A 21,611-nucleotide genomic window follows, 5' to 3' on the forward strand; every position below is an offset into this window, starting at 1 on the left:
TAATGATTTTAATGCATTAAAATTTTATTAATATATGACTTAAATTGAAAGAACGTGTAAAAACCATATTGCTGCAATAAGAAATTAAAATATGATTCTGCTCATGAATTATTGGTGTTTAGAATTGTTCTGTAATCAGTCCATGCAGTCCGTGAGGTCATTTTCGAATATCCAGTAGGTCTCTACATCTCCTTTCCCCTAAAATCAACAAAAAAGAGGAATCAGAGGGGTCACTTTTTCTAGGAAATTCAAAAACTTCGTATAAAAAAGGGGTGCATTTCTAATTTTCCTTAGGACTTTGTAGAATCTGAAGGGTATGAGTCAAGAGATGAGAACGCGTATAATTGAGTAACATATTTTTCGATTTCTTATAATATTCATTAGAGCAAAACCACATAATCTATTCTTTAAAATCTCCAAAATTTTGGAGAAAAAAACTAAAAAATATTATGCTAGCAGATCATTACTTACTTATCGTATCCACACGATCCACCTACCTTTAATTTGACCACACCTCTGTTCCTGATTATGTACTTCTCCTTCGGCAGCATCATTTTAGTGGAATGTGATATATGTACCATTCCAGGCTACAATCCCTAATTATCACTCGACACTTCTACATCCTCCAAAATATTTACCGAACTTGTAGACTGCATCCTCGAAGCTGTATTCACGGTATCGCCAAAGAAACAATACCTTGGAACCTTGATTCCAACTACTCCTGCAACCACAGGTCCTGAATGAACTCCTACAAGGATAATTTTAAAGATTTAGCAGATTTATGTTACTTAACCAAACATACCAATTCGAACATCGACTTTAGTCCCTGAGGGAATTTGCAGCTGTTTCACGTGACGCGTCATGCATAGAGATGCATCACAGACATTTTGAGCGTGAAGAAGGGTCTCTTCAGGGGCACCGCAAACGGCCATGTAAATCTGACCCACTGTCTCCACCTACAGAAAAATTTGTAGGTATTGGTTCAGGTTTCCTCAAGATCGGTTGGTACCTTGTAGACGTTGAAAGTATCCATTAGAGAATCGAAACAGGTGAAGACAGCATTCATGGTACTAACCAGCTCCATGGCATCTTCCACTGTTGAGGAATTGAATCCCACCAGTTCACAGAACATTACGGATACGGCGTCGAAAGACTGGAAAATTAATGCTCGCATGAGCAAAACTGCAGGTTTTCAGATTTTATTTATGTAGGGCAGTGTGAATTATAATTACTTGCTCACATAATTTTTCTGTTGCTTAATTCAGTACATTTAGTGCACACTTTTTAATTTGTAGAATGTTTGTTAAAACGAAAGGCCTATTACCCACTAAATGCTAATAGAATATTAATTAACAGGAAATTAACCTAAACTAAGCTGAACTAACGGTCAATGGAATATTACTTAACAGGAAGACTGTTTGTGCAGCAGTATAGATTTCGATTAGTACGAATTGCAATTAAAATTGGTTTTTACCTTTTCATTTTCTTAAATCTTAAAATTAAATTTGAAATTAATTTTTTTAATTAAAAATTTAAGAATCGGAATGAAGCTAACCGTATCTGGATTTTCTCCAACTAGCCACGCTCTGAAAAGGTGATTTAACACTAGACAATTTATCTCTCCAATGGAATATCTACGCTGACAATGAGTTGGAATTCCTGACGTAATTGTTTAAATGTTTTTGCATTGTCGATGCCAGAAGCTGTACGAACGAATCCAAAAGGGTTTACGGGTTCAAAGGCATATGAAATTGCAACTGAGCTCGAAGGGAATATAAGTATTACTAGAATTTATTACTTGACATGTGCTTAAAGGATTATTTCCTGCTCTCAACTTTTCCGCCACAGGTTTCGGTATCATGGAGTAAAGGAGGTCGTCTCCCCGTTGTTTCCACTCTTCCAGCAAACTGAGGTTGATTTCAAGTTCCGACGCACGTTGTTCGGCCTTGTCAAACATTAGTTCTAATCTGTAATTAAGCCATGTTCACAAAAGTGTTTAGGAGGAATCACGTAAATAAGATGAAAGACTTTTGTCGTAACTGCAAACTTTCCGCGCTAAAATGAACACGTTTTTATTAACAAAGTTTTTTTTCAAAATTTCGATTTTTGTAAAGGGAAACCCTGTACATGCTTTAAAAAATCATTACATCTCTTGAGGCGAAGCCTGTATTGTAGAATCTCACACCTGCATGGAAATATAAAACAACAAGAAAAATATGATAAATAAAGAATCCAATGAAGAAAAAACAATAAAAAACCTGAACTCAATGTAGTAAAAACCAATTCACAGGTGGTTTTACCAAAATACGTCACACAGCAGCGACGCTTTTTGTCAAGAAGCCTTTGGAAATAACAGAATAACGTTTTAGTTGTCAGTGCTAATGGCGTCTCCGAGTTTCCTCCCGGCTCTCTCACGGAAAATATCATATTTCCAGTGAAAACGTAGATAAACTTTGAAAAGTTTGTGTAGAATTACAGGTTAATTTAATTAAAAAACGTAATGAGTGTTCGTATAAGATTGTGCAGTGCTGATAACAAGTTAAAATTGCACATTTAAAATTCAATTTGCTCTGACAGTACCGAGAAAATCGCGTCGTTTACGTTCGGGTATCCGAAGTCGCACGATGGCCGACCACATGCCTGGAAAGAGCTCAAATGGGACGTACGTAAGTAAAAGTTCCACATTTCCCAACCAAAAGTTAGAGGCGGAGAAGAGACCAGCAACACAATGCTGTTGTAATATTTTGTTATTTATCCGTGATAGTTTTTAATTTTTTAACAAAAGTTTGCGTTTTTTCTTCGTGTTACTTTAATCATAAGCCAAGAAGTCTAAATATAACCAGGACCAGATGTAACTGCCCTTTTTACTCGATTCCCTCATCGTCGTTATATTGGACTTTCGCTCTATTTTTTTACAAAAAACAAATTTAAAAAATGAAAAATTTTAGGTGTTAAACAGCATATTTCCAAGCAAAACTCCGTGGAATTTTTGATATTTTAAGGAAAAGTGCCAAGGGAAAGTAATCTTGTTTCCTAAATTTTATTTCCTGATAGAACGAAATCCTCAATTTTCGTATTCAAATAATACAGGAAATTTTACGTATTTCAGAAAATGTTCAGTTCTTTTGGATAATCTAAAAGAAGCTTAAGACTTATATGACATACTTCATTAATTCATGAATGTCTAGAAAATGACCTGTCGCCAATACTTTGAATATGCTTATCATCCCCTTAAGGCTTCCCTTTTGTTTTTACTATAACTACTATAAATACTTATTCTCTTATAGAAAAATCAGGGTCATAATGGATCGTATTTTCGAATAAACTTCTATATGAAAATTTTTTGGAAAGAACTTCAAAATTCGTAAAAACTCGTCGTACCTATTAGGATCAAATTGGGCCACTATCTCTAGGGTGGCTTTAAACTCCGCATATTTGTATCTAGCCATAACGTATGGACCAAATAAAACAGTACCGTAATTGGTTTAATTTTAGTATTTTTTCAATTACGTAAATGTTATGATGGTTTAAAAAATCGACTCAGTCTTTAGAGCAAAAATACCAGGATCTTAGCGCTAAACCAATAGACATTTTTAGATTTTTAGATATATGTATACTTATATATACAGGGTGTCCCACAAGTGTTTCATTATATTTCAGTGGGTAATAGTACATTGAAAAATAATATGACTCCCTATATAAACCATATTCCAATAATGCTTCATTAAGAAGATACAGGGTGTTAAACTTTACTTAAAAAAAAAAAACACCTGGAATATTTCAACGTATCAGAGTATCAATGAACAGGCGAGCTCAATTATGTATTGAACAAAATGGCCACCAATTTGAACAATTTCTATAATGTTATAGCAAATAAATAATATTTCAAACAAACTTAATATTATTAAAACCATTTAGAGGATATCGTGCATATAGACGGTATTCAATTTTTTACTGGCAAACGATACGTCGGACGAAAAAGAGTCAAGTGAGCATTTTCCTTCTAAATGAAATTAAACTTCTAAAAATAATTTTTATTTTGATAAAAAGCAGTGGCGCACCATGTTTTTCTTTAAAAATGTGCTGAGACGTGTCCGTACGCACGTCACTGGTGAAACGAAAAATAGCCCTTTTGCATAAATAAATGCGTCTACATTAACTCTCAAAACATGCCAAATTTCACTCACATGTCTCAAACGGTTTTGAATATATCAATAAAAGTTAGATTTTTTAAGTAAAGTTTAACACCCTGTATCTTCTTAATGAAGCATTATTGGAATGTGGTTTATATAGGGAGTCATATTATTTTTCAATGTACTATTACCCACTGAAATATAATGAAACACTTGTGGGACACCCTGTATAAGTATAAAACTAAACAGGTTTGATGTTTTTTTTTAAGAATTCTTATTTCGCTTGATATATACCGCTCCAGTTGTAATGTCCCTTTGAATATTCGCTCACTCATTTCAGTAAAGAACATTCCATTAAAAGCAAATCGAATTTATCAGAACAGGAAGTAGAAAACTTTTCAAGTGACCCGCATTGCAGTTATCCAAAAGAGCACTGGATTTCTTATCAATATCAATTATTTAATTCAAAATAAAATTTCGTCTGAACCGATATAAAAAAAAATAAAATTTCTTTTTAAATCATTGAGTAATAGATTGCTTACTTGGAGTTATTTTGCCATCCTGCCAAAACCATCTCCTTAGCCAGCCCATGAGGATTCATGTCATTCAAATAAAGACCCTGCTCCGGGAGCTCTCCCATGTCATTTACACTGAAAAAATAAATATTTCCATCTCAATCTAAAGCTAAGATCTATTCAATTATTTCCATGTCACATTGTGTAAATAAAGCCCTTACTGATGCGATAAATAATAACATTCCCCAAAGGGCTGTAATCGAGCATAGAAAATCGAGGGAAGAGGAGGGAGCTTGGAGCGTGAAAATACAATTAAAGCAAATATTATCTGGATTGATGAGTAAATTCGGAAAGGGGATTGGGAAAATCGATAAGTATTATGGCAGGTATAAGCATTTAAGGGAAACATTTTGTCACTGACAATGTTTCTTTTTTTGCTGACCTTCAGAGAGTGAATTTTATTCCTAAGTAGAATATATGACGTAACACAGATACTCACACAGGACAGCACAAGAAAATAATTCCAATTACATCGGCTAAATATTGCATCTGCCCTTTTAGCAATATGTTTTTCTGACCTGGCTGACTATCACGTCGAATGGTAGCATAAGGGGAAATATTCTTCCCATCAATCTCAATTGAATCTTTCAGATTTTCCGCCTTCTCAACCAGCAGCTCCTTATTGTCTCGATGTCGGTTCACTAATTCGGTTCTGAGCACTTCCATTTCAAACATCACTGATTTCAAATAGAAGCACTAAAATGAAATGAGAATTTTAACTTCAGTTCAATATTCTTTCGATTAGAAGGGACGTGCATGCATAAAACGTACCCTCACGTAACTAGTTTCTGGAGCCAGTTTAAATGGAAATTTGTGTCAATTTGCAAATGTATCCTTAGAGAGATAAAAGTTACACTGGCTTGAATATCAAACCGTTTGATGAAAAATGCTCTTACATTTTTCCAAGTGAAAGTTATTCCTTTAGGACGTCGAAGTCTGAAGAACTTTGAGACAGGCTCTCCCAAAATTTTGTCCCCCCCTTCTGCTACCTTTGACAAAGAATAGAAATTTGTAAGGTTCAAAGTAAACGTGAGCGATAATTGTCTATTAAAAAAGCTTTCAACATCAATCAAGCTCAAATTGTGTAAGTTTGAGGTTTATTAAATTCTTCAGTATGCTTCCGTGATATACCGCACAATGTGCTGAACGTTTAATGATTAATTTAGAGCCTCTTTCATGTTTTTCGAGCTTACTTGAAAATATTTAAACATTTTACTCACCTGAGTAAGTTTTTCCCCGATAGCCACAATATTCATAGCGGGATCAAACAGTATTGCAAATGGAAACAAGACCAGGAGCAAATCACAGTTAAATGAAGGCAATTTGCTTATGGTCTTTAAGTGGGCTTCTTCCTTTACTTGTTTGGCTAAAACCTAATAAAATGCTCTTTAAGGACTTAATATTAAAATTCTCCAAAATACGCACATAATGAGTATTATCGAAATTCAACCTCAAAGTAACAATAACAATGGTCTTTCCATCTACTTCCCCGGTTTCAGTCGATAACACTTGGCACTCCAACTTTAAGTTATAAATTTCGGTTGCAATCTGATCCAGCTGACCTACAAGACAAAGGAGAACGGAAAATATTATTAAGAAAGTTACCCTTTGGTTTTGCACTCTTAAGTACGAAGTTAAGAAAAGTTTGTTAACGTGACTATGAGTATAATGCTAGGGCTTTTCTTACCCATTAAATAATGTGTAAAGCCTTGTCGTTTGCTCCTGTAAACCAAAATGCATCCATGTCGATCCACTTTTGTTAAATACATAGAAGGGCTCTTCATTTTCGGGTATGATAACCTGAACTGAGAGTGGATATTATCGACGCTTTCCAAGAATTCCGTGAAGTTTCTTCCTGTTGCTTTTATGGTAGCATCATACCTGTTGCATGGATAATTTATATAGACAGAGAAAAATTTAAGCATTCAGTGGAGCTTAAATTGTGGAACTTTATCAAAGTTTCATTGGATAAACGTTCGAATACCAGTGATAGTGTGGTTTTCACATTATAAATATTTACAGGAAATATTTTATAAATTGTACAATTCAAGTAGCAGTGAAAGAAAAAGTTAAGGGATGTCAAGTCTGGTGATCTGGCTGGTCATTTTATGTCACCTGGTCTAACAATGTATTTGCCAAGAAGACTACGGTTGAGTCACTCTATGACTACTATGATTGAACAATGTCCACTTTATGTCAGTTAAGGCGTTAGACAAAACCAAATTATTAGGTGACTTTTTTTCAAGAAAACTTAATAGAACACTTCTATGTGGAGCTTGTACAAAACATGAAAAAAGCATTCATCGCCCTATTTGTTGAACAGTTAGCCAAAATGGAAGTCTAAAATTAAATGAAAATTATCGCCATTTTTAACAAGATGAAGCTCCTCATCATTAAGTTTTACTACTTAGGTAATAGCTGCAATATTAATTTTTTAACGAATGAATTGGTACACATGTGCTACGGAGTAGCCAGCGAAATTACCAGATCTGATACATCTCGACTTTTTTTGTACTGGTCCTGTATGCGTCAAAGTTATGACGATCTGAAAAACAAATAATTACTGGAACAATAGGTAAATTACGACAAGATTTAAAATATACTCTTGACTACTGTTTCACAAATAAGAGTGTAATTTGAATATTTGATAAGATAGTTCCTTATTTAACTCGAAAAAAATATTTACTTTTTTATAGGTAAACATTGCATTCTGGTAATTATAAATCCTCAAATTTTGCATCATTCCCAAATAGGCTTTCAGCGTCTTTTAGCGATCGGAAGATCGGAAACTTGAGTCCGGTACTCCGATGTAAACCAACAAAACAACCTCTAGTTGTCTATTATTATGGCACACCCTTACAAGACCTTAGTGACCAAACACGATCCTTCTAACTTGTTCGGTTTGGTAGTTGCAAAAACTTTAAATTATGCTTCGCTCTCAAATCAATTTTCAACGGTTTTGTGGCGACCGGAAACTTGAGTCGGTCACGACCAATATAAACCAACAAAACAAACTCTAAATTTGAATTATCATAAAATATACTGAGAGGAAGTTATTCGCTGAAATTACCGTTATAAATTCTTTGGTCGACAGTTTTCAATTTTTTAATTATAAATATTTTTCATTGATAAAAAATAAGCTTCATACTTTCGTGGAACACACCTTTTCCAAGAAGTGGTAAATTCGCAGCTGCAAGAACAATAAACTCGAACAAAAAGAGCATTGTTAAGTTTCTCAAGAGTAGATTCGAATAAAACTCAACCTGTAGGAAAAATAGTCTCGTTCAGAAGAGTCAATAATTCTGCAAGTTTTGGGATGTTTGCTACGATTCATATAGATTTACTTGCGAGCAATCTCCATTTTTGCCCAACTAGTTGCGCAACTGTTGCCTCTGCTGAATGTAACCAACTGCTCTTTGCTATTGTTGGTTCAGCTTGAAACATCACTGGAAATGTGAATTTACTTGCAACCATAGCAACATAACATGAATCTTATAATTTCCATTAATATTTGTTTTGTTTTTTATATGTTTTCGTTTATAGAGCACAATTACATATCATCTGGAAATACATTATATCACCTTTACTCAGGTGTAAAAATCGTATTAAGCGCTTGACAGTATTAGAAATACTATCCAAGATCCAAGGAAATGACTAATTATTATTACTGCCTAGTCACTGAACGTGATTTTATATACAGCGGAATTGTATTACAATGAAATTGTGAGGATTCTGCTGAAAGTAGTAACTACCAACTTCGAATAAGCAGAAAAAACATTGGAATGATAGTATATTTGATTATGGAGTCAGTGAGAATAAAGGGTTTCCTTGAGGAACATACTTTTTGTTTTTGAAGGTGTGTTTGTGTACAAAACATTAACGTCTGCCTTCAATGGGATCCTTTACAAATAATAATTTTGATTAAATTAATATAGTAGCGGGAATACTAATTACGGTAGCATTTCATGTCTGTATATAATTAACCATCCAGGTGTTGTACATTATTTATTTTTATTATCAACGGTGACACTGGCCTAGCTCCTAAGCAATAAATAATCTTCCAGCGCACGTTTCAGCCGTAACAACTATTTTTGGTTTGATTGATGGCTGAAAATGAAATTTTTCACAATAACAAAGGCAGCTAAAGAGCCCTTGTGATAGGACAAGAAAAATGCAACTTCGAAATTTTAATTTTCCGAGTTCTTTTAAATAACTGTCGTGTAAACAAAGAGACAGAACAAATGGGAACGAAAAGGAAATTTATTTGCAAGAAATGCTAAAACACTTTACTGAAATATACCCTTAATATATGTTAATGCGATTTTTCTACCGCCTTAAAAATCAGCTTTTCTATTTAGTTGCTAATCTTTCGAGATAAGCAATGTCAGTGTTCCTCTTTGAGCTTAAAAGAAGTACTAAGGGGATTTAAAGGTTTTTTGGTAAAAACCATTTTGACTTAACACTTGTTGTTAACGTAATTTTTGGTTGAGAAAACTTGACTTACCCGTAGTTGCTGAAAAATCTTACGAAACAATGCCCGAAGAAGTTCATGAAACTGTCATAGGACTTTGAAGTGAGTGTTGCTAGAGCTGAAGCTATATTACTCATGATGAAGTCTGGATACACCTGATGAGTGTTAAAGACTGTGTGCTTGCACTCTGCAAGCACCAGCGCTTTTTTCCATATTTCTTCTCCATATTCTTTCTGCAAAAAATAATTTTCATAAGCTGATAAATCCATACTCCATTGAATAAGCATTACACTAGAACATTTATTGTTCTAGTATGGTAATGTAAACCAGCAAAATAATCCTGTCTTATATGATCTTGTAAGAGAAGTCGGTCGTAAAAATATCCAAAGATAATTTATGATTCATTACTTCCATTGAGGGAGGTAATTTACTTAATTAAGCTTCGTATTGAAGTGAGCGTCTTGCTTGTAAATGTACCTAATTTAGTTTTATTTCAATCGTAACAATAAAACGAGCTTTTCTGATGGTCAAAGGTACACGCTAATTTAATTAAAGTCGAAGGAAGGAAGTTCCAAATATAGTTTAGTCAAAAACAGAAGGCAATCACTCAATTCGTTTTCCATTCATTACTATTGACTTTCTGTTACGAATATCGAATAGGGTTAATATTTGCCCTACACCGAAAGGTATTTCCAGAAAAATACTCCACATTCTGGAATCCATCTAATTTCTTTCAACTTGCAACATGTAGTACGTGAAAGCATGATTTTCTAACAAGAAAAAGTGCCGAAGCGAAATTCCCATGCAGGACCTTTCCTGAAACTCTGGAACAAAATTAATATAATTTATATCCCAGTGGTATGAAAATTCACAGGAATATATTTCATGAGGAAGTAGTTTCCCTCGTACATTGTCGGGCATCAAAGTGGGAGATGCGGCAATCCAACCAGCGAGGAAATAATTTTCGGGAAGTCAAAAGCTCCGAATAAAATAGAAGATAGAAATATGTGCGGTTTCTGTACTAAACTCATCTTGAAAGGAGGCGATATTGTTTGAACCTAAATCCGATTACTCACTATTTTTATGACCTACAATCTCGGAAAATTTAATTCAAATATCTACAGCAAAAATATTATTTTTCAGAAGCAACCATTAACAAAAAACGATTTATTTCTGTAATTTATTGCTGTTCATAACCAAACTAAATAAATAAATATTTCTAAAAATAATAAAAAACATTCAACAAAAAAATGATCGTCTCTTACCTGGACAAAATACTGAACACTTTCCAATAGCATTCCATACATCGTAACCTGGAAGTCTTTACAGCAGTTGTTGCTCTGAAATGAATTATAGGATCGATGTGTTAAGTGTGTGGCTAAGAATTCATATTTGCTCTTTATGTAAAATTTCGTGTAAAATCTGTGAATTTCATGTAAAGTTTAAATCTTAAAATTTTGGAAAAACTTTGATAAAAGAATAACTTGGTTGAAATCTAAAAACTTCATTTAAACCTTTGGGTTTTACTAATTTCATTCTTAAATTTTACCATTAAATCAGTATACGACAACAGCGTAGTTCTACATCGCATCCAAAATAATCGTGTGTTAAATAACGAAAACTAAAAATCTGTAAAATGTTGAGGTAACTGAGAGGAAAAAGAAATCCTTTCTATTCAGTTGAATTTAATGTATCAGGGTCAAGGTATTTGAAATTTCAAGAGAGGCGGGAGCACTAGATACGAAAATGTATTTTTTAGATGAAATACAATGTTGCTTTGGAGCACAAAAATTTCATCTAAATTTCTATGTTACTAATTCGTTATTAAATTTGATAATACACCCAATTTCTGGCAATGCAGAAGATTCCTGTAATATTCAAGAAACCATGTGTCAAATAACAAAAACTAAATATTTGTAAAAGTACTGTATAAACGCTTTGTAGCCATTAGAATACTGAATGTCTGGATCAGGGAATCCAGATACGAACATATGCTTGTTTTAATGGCGAAAGAGTGAAGGGTGGTACGATCGCCAACGTGAGGTTTTCAAGTATTGGGCCGCCTAAATTAGTACCAGTTGTTTGATGTATGGTGTTCGTGCCTGTGATTATTTATTCAATTGAATTTATCGTAAATCGTGGATAGAAAATATAGGACTGATTAAAAGTGTCTCTGAAAAACGTCGTAAAGACCGAGATTCAACGAAAAGAGCCAGGAAACATTGAACGTTACACCTCCTTCGATTTACAAACAAAACCAGAAAGGAAACTAGTTCCCAATTCTAAAATGTGTTTGTAGTTTGATAAGATATCCAAGTGTACCATCAAAGTTTTCCAATACTAGACTTCTTCTGATTCTTTGTGAACTTCAATTGTGAGATTTTCTTTCACCTCAACATACCCAATTTTTAAAAGAAATTATAGCAAGTTATTATCAGACACAAATCTCATAAATGTGCAAATTCTGGTGCGCATATGATTCTATGTCAAATCTAGGACGTCCGATGACGTCATTGAATAATTCATGCAAAAGTTTCCAGATTTATCATCAATACCTTCAAGGCACTATAAAGTATATTGAAAAAAAGTTTACGAAAAATCGGAAATCAGTTCCCAAAGACCTTCTAATGGAACACACTATTCAGGAAATTACAGTCCCAAGGCATGAGGCAGCTAGTGCTAGATAATGGTCTATCCCCAACTTGTAATGGAATTTAAGTTTAAAATGTTTAGCATTTATACAGAAATAGGTACAATGAAAGTAGCTAAATTAAGTTACAAAATTGACATTTGTGAAGCAAATCTGCTTTGCAAAGGTTTCGTTTTTTGAAATTGCTTCTTTAAGATAGATATAGAATTAGATTGAGATATAAAACTCACAAAATAAAGTATATAATTAAGGAAATTAGGCGATTGAAATATAAGAACAGATTTTTTCAAATATGTCCTCTCCATTTGAAATAGATTCTTCATTTTTTTTTTATTTTATTTGAGAAAAAAGTCATTAATCCTTCATGCTTTATTTGGCGACTGTCTATGCTCAGTTTCGTTCTCTAACTATCTACAATAATAAATTGTAATTTATTGAATGACCACAAAGCAGATCCGCGTTCAAAATTTTCCAAGATCCAAGACTTTTTAGGTCGTGGGCCCCCGAGACTCACTGAAAGTACTTAAATCAAATCAAACCCAATTTTATCTTTCCGGGGTTTCTTACATCAAGATCTTAATAAATCGTGTACTTGTTCTTTTTGCAGATAATTTTAAAACTTTAAATTTTGCTTTCTGGAAAACCACTAAAAGACGAATACATCAATAAATGAATAATTGAGAAGAAGTCGATAATAGGTAACTTGTAGAAAGGTAGGGAAGTGAAACAAAAAAAGCCCATTTTGCAGGATGTCTGAAACACAACTTAATATCGTGAAATTGAAGTGTCTATGAGCCAAAATAATGAGCTTTCGCACAGTTTATTGTAATTAACTTACTACATTTACATTTAAATAAGCTAAATTCTCATTGTGAGGCTCAAACAGAGACAATGCAAGAAACCCAAACTGATCTCTAAGAGGGCTGAACCGTAAGACCTCTTCTCAGTTTCCCCCATTGTTATTTAATTAAAAAATTACTATATTCTTTATCAACAACTAAGTACTTACCACATAATTCAAATAACTTTAAAATTTCAATTTTCGCGCCGATTTTTTCGCGAGACTTTCTTTTACAAACTGCTAACTTCGACTGTTGCACAGGAGCGCCTCAACACTTATGCGACGCTAAACGCGACGCCTTCGCCAGGAAAAGATTTTTCGACAACGACCTCGAAATGGAAACGTGCGTGGAAAGTGGAAAAGCTGCGGCGTCAAAAGTGTAAGCATGAATAATCGAAAACTTGGAATATGTATTCCAATTGGCAGACATGAACATTAGGTATGGATTTAGGAATGTACTTCTCCAGAAATTGATATTTTCATTCTTGTTTTGAGTTTGAGCTCCGGATAAGAAATTCTGTCCGATTTTACATATTCTCGATGAAGACAACATAGCAAACATGCCCTGATAGTTTTTAATAAATGTGTATTTTCGGTATTTTTTAAAGATATACAGAGTAAACAAACATCGATGTTTATATCGGAAATCTCGGCACGGGTAGGGGATAGAGAATAACATCTTTTTATGCCTTTTTTGGGGACAATGTTAGTGCTGGGATTACAAATTTTCAACAGTTGTATGTTGTTAAACTAGAAACAACAGTTAGATTTTACCCATTTTCGATAAACACACATAACCGTTGAAAGAAGCATAATGATTTATAGTCCTAGAAAAATCTCCGTTAGAGTTCTCGTGATTCTTTGATTCCGTCTTCGGAATTCTTTGAATACTTGACTTATAAATGTTCAATTCCATATTTGTTTGTCTTATTGAATTTCACAAATTTTTGTTCCGGTATTATAACGCTGCCACTGTATTATTTTCGTTTCGAACTCTTCGTTGTATTGCTTTCACTCTTAGATTATAAAAGCGTGTTCAGTTTCCCTTCAAACCGTTTCTAGAGTTGCAAACATTTTTGAATCTAGAATTTGCAGTTCAAAATTGTCTTGTTCTGTATAAACAGCTCTTCTAGAATTTTTAATTGCTACACGATTAATTATTAACATTTCTACTTTTTCCGAATGAAAATACATTTTTAACTTTTCTTCTCTATCCAACTATCTACGTTCTAACACGTTCTAACATGTTTAATAACAATTTAAAATAATTAAAAATTGATTCTCACAAACTAGAAACAAGAATAAATTAACATATTATAAACCAATTTAAATTTTGGACAAAAGTCACCACTAATGACATCACAGCCGTCTAGTATATACCTGATGAAACTAGATACAACTTCAGCTTTTCACAAATAAAAAAATACTGAGTCTCTTGATATAGATTTGAGTCAAAAAACCTCGATAGTTGTTCACGATTGAACAGGTTCTGGTAATTATTTCGTAGTAGAGAAAAATTCTCAATTCTTAAATCAATAACTGCAAGTTAATTGGTCTGGATCCAGAAAATGACAAAAAAGTACCATGATGAAGGAATAGAGAACACTCTGGATATGAGTTAGCTTAGAATAGCCACTATTAAATGTTACAGTACATGCCTCGAATATAGATAGATAAACTATGGACTATAGAAAAATTAAGTTTAAACAAACTATCTAAGAATCTTAGTTAAATTACTCAGAAATTTGTCACAGAATTACATTCAACTGCCATATTATTCAGCACCAGTCCAATCCAATTCAAAAGGGCAGTGTTGTTTTCGTTCGTTCAAATCACGAAATGAAATGATATTAGTTGTTCAATTAATTCACAATGTAGATTAATATTATTTATTAATTATTAGTTATTAAAAATAATGGATCTAAATAAAAGATTTCTTAATCACTCTAAGGTATACTTTAAAATAATTAGTTAGTGTGGTAAAGTATTGTGAACGACCGGTACTTTTCAAAACTTATCGGTAAGATAGCGGGAAGGACCATTTGTTGGTACCGAAATCTGGAGTTAGTTATTGTAAAAACACGTAAGATTAACATCTGTTCTTGAGTGGAATTTGCAAAAACCATCTGAATAGATCAATAAGTGTGGTCAATCAATAGTGGGTTCCTTTGGAAATTATGTGACGGTCGGAGAACACCTATCTTTACGGATTTTAACAAATTGTGATATTGTAGGAATAACAATCCCTACTAATAAAATTTTTGTCGAAAAGCTATTAATGAATCAAAACATGATCAGTGCATAGATAAAGCATGTAATAGGCAGCTTAATCGAAATGACCCCATTACAGTAAAGTGGCATCATTCGAACAAAGGGATTTTCGGTTACTTCGGACCTATTGGAAAACAAGATTTTTTATTAATCTCGGAGGTCCTGTTCAGAAGCAGTGTATCTCAAAGAAAAACAATGTTCAGATAGGTAAGTGTGACTGACTGAATCCAAATCATCAAAACGTCTCTACAGGAAAACTTATATTATATTTTAGTTTTATTTCCATTTTCATTTTTTAGTTATATATAACCACTATTTGTTATATATAATCTTCATAGAGTTTGTAGGGACTACTAAATATGTATCCAGAAGATACGCTACAGATGCTTCTTATTTGCTACAAGCGAGTTCGAAAAATGAAGCAGTTATGGATGAAAACATCAGTGATACAAGTTTAGAGGGAAAGTTTTATGAAGATGCTTGTGACTTCGTCATTAAATCTCCTTATTCATCCTTTCTTTGGGTACATATCTGTAAGTATGCTGATTAAGCACAGTTACGTCCAAATGCGAAAATATACATAAAGGTGAAATCTGGGAAGAAACTTGTTTTAGCATGCAAATCTGATATGTATGTATAAGCACCCTACATCATCTGTATAAATAGCAATCTGTAGTGATTTCTGCCTTTTCTTATTCATGCCAACGAGGACATGTATAGTATTTAGAAGTACCTAAGTCTGTTTAGATTCTCTATCGAGTTTTCGCTTGAATCTATTTCCATTTATTAGAGGAACAATCAAGTCTTTAGCTACAATCAGTCATAAACCCGAAGCATTCCCAGAAAATGGAGTTTGCAAATCAAATTTCTCTCTTAAAAGCAAAACAGAGTAACTTCCCTTAAAAGTTTTATAAAGTAGGAATTTCTGGAAACCAAGATTATCTTACTTGAAATCTAGTAAATTTTCATAAACGCTTCGATGTTTGAGAAATCTCTAACAGAGTGAATTTTGTCACCATCCAACAAAAACAACGGAAAATGAGGCTTTCAATACTAATAATATCTTTAAGCATTCCAGATCCAAAAAAGTAAGATTTCAAAATCTTTATTCCGCGGTTTGCGTTTTTTTTTTTTAAGTGAAAGAGGATACTCTAAACCAACTTAAAATAAGTTAATAAATGTTAACACACGAATAATTAAAACACGTTTACTTAATTATTTTGTGTTTTTGGAAAAAAAGTGTTGTACTATTTTTTTTTGTCATTTTAACACGTAACACTCTTGATTTTGATGGAATTAAAGGGTCATAATGATATTTGAGTTTAAAAGGGGCATACCGTAACGACCTTTCGAATCGTACGCGATATGCGAAAAAATTATCAGAAAAAATACTAATTTTTTTTAATTAAAAGCTGTAAAAGTATTAAAGAATTCTGCAAATAATTGCACTATAAGCCTGAATAATAAAAACACTGATATTAAAATAATGTTTAAATCAAAATAGTTAACAAATCATTCTCTAATTCCCAGAATTTGCTTTTGTACATATTGTTAAGGGTGTTCCTTCGATAAATGAAACACGACAAAGACAATTTGTTTTATGTAAAAATGGACTGTATTAACTATGCACTTATCTCGAAAGAATGTAAGAATCTTGGTCTAAGTAACGAAGAATAGGGAGAATGCTTATTGGGCGGGTACACGATATGATGCGGATCACATCCTGTCACCGACGTAGCTTTCACCCGACCAGACCACAGGAAGAGCAGAAAAAGAGAGCGAAAATTGCTCCGATTATCCCTTAAGTACTAACCCCGAAGAATTCCAACCAGGGGCGCACCACCACCAAGAACCATTATAAGCTATGGCTACAACGAATCCCATAACTCGTGGCCATCTGGGGAATATCTATACTAATCGCTTTTCTGGGAATATTGCGGGTCCAACAAATTGACCATCAAAGCAATAGTCCCTATAGAGAAAGCTTCTTCGACTAGTAGCACATTCCCCAACCAAAGCGTATCCTTAGCTTTGGCCTGATGGGCCATGTGGTCTGGCACCCAGATGGTATTCTCCGAATAAGTATCGCAGTACATAGGCGTAACTCAAGGGAGTAAATGACAGTATGCAATAAACCTAACATTAACAACAATAAAAAAGAAATAGAAAACAAAAAACCAATAACTTAGAGTCCCTAACACACATGCAAAAATTATATCTCTCACTAACAAAAACTTTCATACGTTAATCAAAATTTTCCCTAATTTAAAATCATCTACCACATACCTGCAGATATTAAGAAGATAAAGCAAAGTCTATTTTCTCGTTGAAAATACAATCCTATTTCGAATATAATAATATAAAATTAGTCGCTAATTTCAGTTCAGCCTTTGGACCGCTTAGAACGCAAAAATAATAAAAGAAAGACAGGCCCAAATCGTCACGGAATTACGTTTTTGACAATCGCTAAATCGTTAAATTTATTTTTCACTAGTTAATATGCTTTTCATCTAATCTGAAAAATAAAAACAAATGTTTTTAACGAACACTTTTGAATTTTTTTTCGGTAAATTGTTTTCCATATGTTTAACTTTCAAATATTTGCCGATATTAACTTCCCCTAATATTTACTTTTTTTGATAAGTGAAAATGATCAATACACGTATTCGAAAATAAAAAAAAAAAGTTGGCGAAAAATCAGCTATTCATGTCTAGAATTAATAACAATGAATCCAAAATACTTAAATTACGTCGAGATAAGTTTTCTTTTGTAGTAGTGACAGTAGTAATTAATATGTATATGTGCAACAACACAGATAATAATGAATATAACATGTGCCTAGTTATGTATGTATACCGGGTGACCACACCATGCGGTGCATCTTGCTGCTATTTTGCTATTTAATATAAAAACTTGAATCTTGAACCAGTTATATAAAACAACATTACCAATTCTTCTGAAAGATTCTTCTATCGGTTATACTGAAAGTGACCCCAATTTTTTATTTTTGAATGTAACATTTTATATTTTTTGACATTTTTGATTCAGCAGATTATTTTACCTACGAACGATGGGACCGTTTTGAAAGCTTTTGAAATAAATTAAGTACTTTTAACATATGCATTTAATAACGGAGCGGTTTTGTCATAAAGCGCTTTTTTGGTTATTGTTGGGCAAAAAATATAAATTTGATTTTTTTGCTTATTGACTTATGTAAAATCTCAACACTCATGTATACATTTTAACGCCAGGAAAATTCGGTAAAAAATTAACACAACAGCCTAAAATTATATAATTTTTAAATTAAACAAAAAACTTATTTCTATTAAAAATTTACAAAATGATCTGCTAAACGCAAAACTTTCCAAAAATACAGGTTGTTCCACTTAAAAATTAAAAGATTGTCTTGTATAAAAGGCTCAATGCAAATTTGTATACGAATAGCCACAAAGTGATACATTTTGCTTTCTTTCTGTTGTTTCCCGGTATGTCGTATACAGGGTGTTTCCTAACTACGTGTAAAAAATTTAAAGGCGTAATCCTCGACTGATTTTGAGTCAAAAATGTCTAATAAACATATGTCCGCAAATGCCTTGTTTCCAAGATACAGGGTGTTGACTGAAAGACGTTGAAAGAGGTTTTTAAAGGTTTGGTGGTTGGGAGCTTGGTGGTTTGGAAACCTTTCTATTTAATGCGCCTCGCTGCCAAACACTTACCATCAGCAAGGCCGTAAACAAAAACCATATTGGCCATTTCTTGATTAGTGTAATTAGGCATTTGAAAAATTTTCAAAACTGAGGTTTAATCTGATTTTTGGGACACAGAACTAAATTCTTTCACTTTAGAGAGTAAAACACCAAAATAACACTGACTATCTTGTTTATAGTAGTGGAAGTAGCAAAAAAACTAAAAATAAACAAGTTAGTAAATACCACCAAACCTTTAGAAACCTTTAAAACCTTTTTTAACGTCTTTCAGTCAACACCCTGTATCTTGGAAACAAGGCATTTGCGGACATATGTTTATTAGACATTTTTGACTCAAAATCAGTCGAGGATTACGCCTTTAAATTTTTTACACGTAGTTAGGAAACACCCTGTATATTAACGAAATCATTGGAATTTCAAAAGTTGAGAATTTAACACCCTGAATTTTTTCATTTATACATAAATTTACCATTGGTGTTTTTGTTTGTTTACAACTGTAGCTATTGGTACCAACTAGGGCAATTTTGTCAAGTAAAATCCTATAAAAAGTAATCATTAACTTTTAGATAATGAAGGCTGTTATTTAACCATGTTGTTAGTAAACTTGTATAAACTGTATTTTAAATTGTTTTTAGCTATGGGAAAGAATATAAATATGGTGACAAACATTTATGTCAATTTATTTCATAGAAATGTTCAAAAATATTAACTTACCATGAAAGGCAGAAAAGTTTTATTAACCGCTTTGAATGCAGTCATTTTTATATACTTTGGTAAGTGCCAGTTTCTAATATTAATTAGAGCAACCGAAATGTAAAATCTTTAGGATTAAACTATCATTTTTAAGTCTCATAAATTTTTGCTCTTGTTGAATAATTTTTTAACGCAATTATTACTTTCGCTTTTACAAGTCTTAATTAAAATAATCATTCTTTAAAATTTGCAAGAGAAGTTGTATATATGGATTAGTTAGGATTATTCATTTTTCTTTTCAATTTAACATATCATGACATCATATAGAATGATTTATATTAGTACACATTTTACGGTTTCCTTTGTATATAACCAAAAGTTCATATTCAAATTAATTCGGATTATTTATAACACACTATTAAGTAGTTTTTTCAGAGTTTTTGAAAGTTTAGGAACCCTCCGACAGACATCAGTTTAAAAAACTTAAGTTGCCTGAGTATGTAATAGCAGATCAGTTCGGCTGACTAACGATTCCACAATTGTTTTAGAACTTTTCACGATTTAAAAAATTTCCGACACAAATAGTTTCCATTTTTTTATTATCAATTTTTAGAAAACCTGCACACTTTCTCTTGCAGCATTGTAGCAGCAGCAGAGTTTACTATTATATTTGATCACTTTGGTTTGTCTAACATACATTTATTTCACTGCTATTGTGGCTTAGGACTTCTTAATAAATTTGGTATTTGGCCAACATTTTTCTTTCAGCTTCTGCTGCCGACTCGAATCTTATATCACCATTCAGCTACCTACCTGAACTTCTCAATGTTACTATAGAAGAAATCAAAAACATTGTAGACCAACTCAAATTTCGCACAGATGTATCTGCACACGATCTATCAATAATCCAATATTTGCCTAATGGCACAACGATACCTTTCATCTTATCAGACTTAATATCTGGTTCCAATACAGTGGATCTGGATATTAATGAATTAACATTTATCATTCATGGATATTTAAATACAGGTATGTAGAACGGATCTGACTCATAGAGTTTTGCAACCTAATTATATTTCAGGACAAGCCGTATGGATTGAAGATATGGTAAAAGCCTACCACACAGTTAACATCACCAATACTTTTGCTGTTGATTGGGCTAAAACAGCAAAAAGAAATTATATTGCTTCAGCTAACGCAACCAAAAACGTGGGAGAATTAGTCGGAAAATGGTTATTTGATTTCCAAGCGACTAAAAATTTTAGTTTCGATCAAGTTCATTTAGTCGGACACTCTTTGGGAGCTCATGTGGCTGGATTTATTGCGAAAACAATTTGTAATAAAACAGGAGGAACTAAATTGGGAAGAATATCCGGTAAGTTTGCGTGGTAAATAAAATTTTGGTAATTATCTAAATTTCGAACAGGACTGGATGTGGCTGCCCCTTTATTTGAATATCCAATAAAAGCTGATGATTCCAACAGGCTCAGTGATACAGATGCTGATTTAGTGGAAGCTTACCACACAAATAAAGGGATTCTGGGATTTTTAAAACCAGTAGGAAGCCAGGATTTTTATATAAACAATGGGGGTCCAATTCAGCCATTTTGTAACAATATCAACGTTATCGACGCATGTACATTTTTAAATCCAGCATTGGAGGCATGAAAAAACACTTGACTTTTAGTTAACTGCAGTCATGGATTCTCTCATAAATTCTTTACCAAAAGCATTGAAAACAATATGTATACTGCAAGAGCGTGTGAATATGGCATTGGGTTGTTTAATCGCCTTTCTTGCTCAAATAACCAAATAGTTATAATGGGGCAAAATAATAATGGAACAGATATACCAGGCGTATTCTATGGTAACACTGATAACTCTGGAAATCCTCGTGCAATTGAATAAAATTTGAATGGACCACGAAATGAAAAGTAAATTGCAAGTATGATTAGTTACAAAGTAGCACAAGTAATGAAAAACAAAATTAATAAATTTTCTTTCATACTGTAGTATCTTTGCTTCTAGAATATCACGACTCCCTAAAGCTATAGTCTATAAGTTTGTCTACACACTAGCACCTCTCACGTACTTCTTAGTTAACCTAATCTGTTTATGGAAGAGATGGCTGGAGAAATACTTTTTTCTTTTTTTAAGGGACTGTACCTCAGAAATGCTTTAGCCAAAATTTAGAAATATAAAAGCAACTCTGAAAGCGCATTCCTTCTAGAATCAAGATCGGAAATTGATCTTATATAGAAGCCATTTT

The 21,611-nt window shown here is 33.0% G+C and overlaps 3 protein-coding genes across 4 annotated transcripts in view; 2 read left to right on the forward strand and 1 right to left on the reverse strand.

The window, feature by feature from the left end:
• Positions 1-6: 6 nt before the first annotated feature.
• On the reverse strand, positions 7-12,987 carry LOC136340520 (soluble guanylate cyclase 89Db-like). 2 transcript variants are annotated; one of them, XM_066284675.1, is made up of 15 exons: positions 12,839-12,987; positions 10,445-10,519; positions 9,213-9,412; positions 6,396-6,589; positions 6,134-6,270; positions 5,929-6,081; positions 5,605-5,697; positions 5,148-5,404; positions 4,676-4,783; positions 1,799-1,967; positions 1,010-1,153; positions 803-956; positions 639-748; positions 498-587; positions 7-198 (listed from the first exon to the last, which is right to left on the reverse strand). In XM_066284675.1, exons 2-15 carry the CDS (start codon positions 10,484-10,486, stop codon positions 136-138), a joined length of 1,914 nt encoding a protein of 637 aa, XP_066140772.1. In that variant the 5' UTR covers positions 10,487-10,519; positions 12,839-12,987; the 3' UTR covers positions 7-135. The 2 variants fall into 2 exon arrangements, with proteins under 2 accessions (XP_066140772.1, XP_066140773.1); XM_066284676.1 differs by lacking the exon at positions 5,605-5,697.
• The window catches only part of LOC136340529 (putative adhesion G protein-coupled receptor E4P), a 74,844-nt gene continuing 55,873 nt past the window's right edge, over positions 2,641-21,611 (forward strand). The window contains exon 1 of the mRNA XM_066284687.1: positions 2,641-2,666. Coding sequence (XP_066140784.1) covers positions 2,656-2,666 — 11 coding nt within the window. The 5' untranslated portion in view covers positions 2,641-2,655. The remainder of the gene's footprint in view (positions 2,667-21,611) is intronic.
• On the forward strand, positions 19,269-21,354 carry LOC136340495 (lipase member H-like). Its single transcript, XM_066284642.1, has 5 exons — positions 19,269-19,422; positions 20,111-20,371; positions 20,424-20,717; positions 20,769-20,978; positions 21,030-21,354. Exons 1-5 carry the CDS (start codon positions 19,365-19,367, stop codon positions 21,248-21,250), a joined length of 1,044 nt encoding a protein of 347 aa, XP_066140739.1. The 5' UTR covers positions 19,269-19,364; the 3' UTR covers positions 21,251-21,354.

This window comes from Euwallacea fornicatus, chromosome 8 (genome assembly GCF_040115645.1).
Source record: "Euwallacea fornicatus isolate EFF26 chromosome 8, ASM4011564v1, whole genome shotgun sequence".
In the NCBI taxonomy this organism is placed as follows: domain Eukaryota; kingdom Metazoa; phylum Arthropoda; class Insecta; order Coleoptera; family Curculionidae; genus Euwallacea; species Euwallacea fornicatus.

What these genes read in the sequence shown, in the direction of transcription:
- LOC136340520 (XM_066284675.1), bottom strand. Translation starts at nt 10,486, where the DNA reads ATGTATGGAATGCTATTGGAAAGTGTTCAGTATTTTGTCCAG. An exon ending in TAACTTTCACTTGGAAAAAT is followed by an intron (nt 5,405 to 5,604) that starts GTAAGAGCATTT and finishes ATTTCATTTTAG; the next exon opens with TGCTTCTATTTGAAATCAGT. An exon ending in TAAAGTCGATGTTCGAATTG is followed by an intron (nt 749 to 802) that starts GTATGTTTGGTT and finishes TTATCCTTGTAG; the next exon opens with GAGTTCATTCAGGACCTGTG.
- LOC136340495 (XM_066284642.1), top strand. Translation starts at nt 19,365, where the DNA reads ATGAAAGGCAGAAAAGTTTTATTAACCGCTTTGAATGCAGTCATTTTT. An exon ending in AGTCATTTTTATATACTTTG is followed by an intron (nt 19,423 to 20,110) that starts GTAAGTGCCAGT and finishes TTTTTCTTTCAG; the next exon opens with CTTCTGCTGCCGACTCGAAT. An exon ending in TCATGGATATTTAAATACAG is followed by an intron (nt 20,372 to 20,423) that starts GTATGTAGAACG and finishes ATTATATTTCAG; the next exon opens with GACAAGCCGTATGGATTGAA.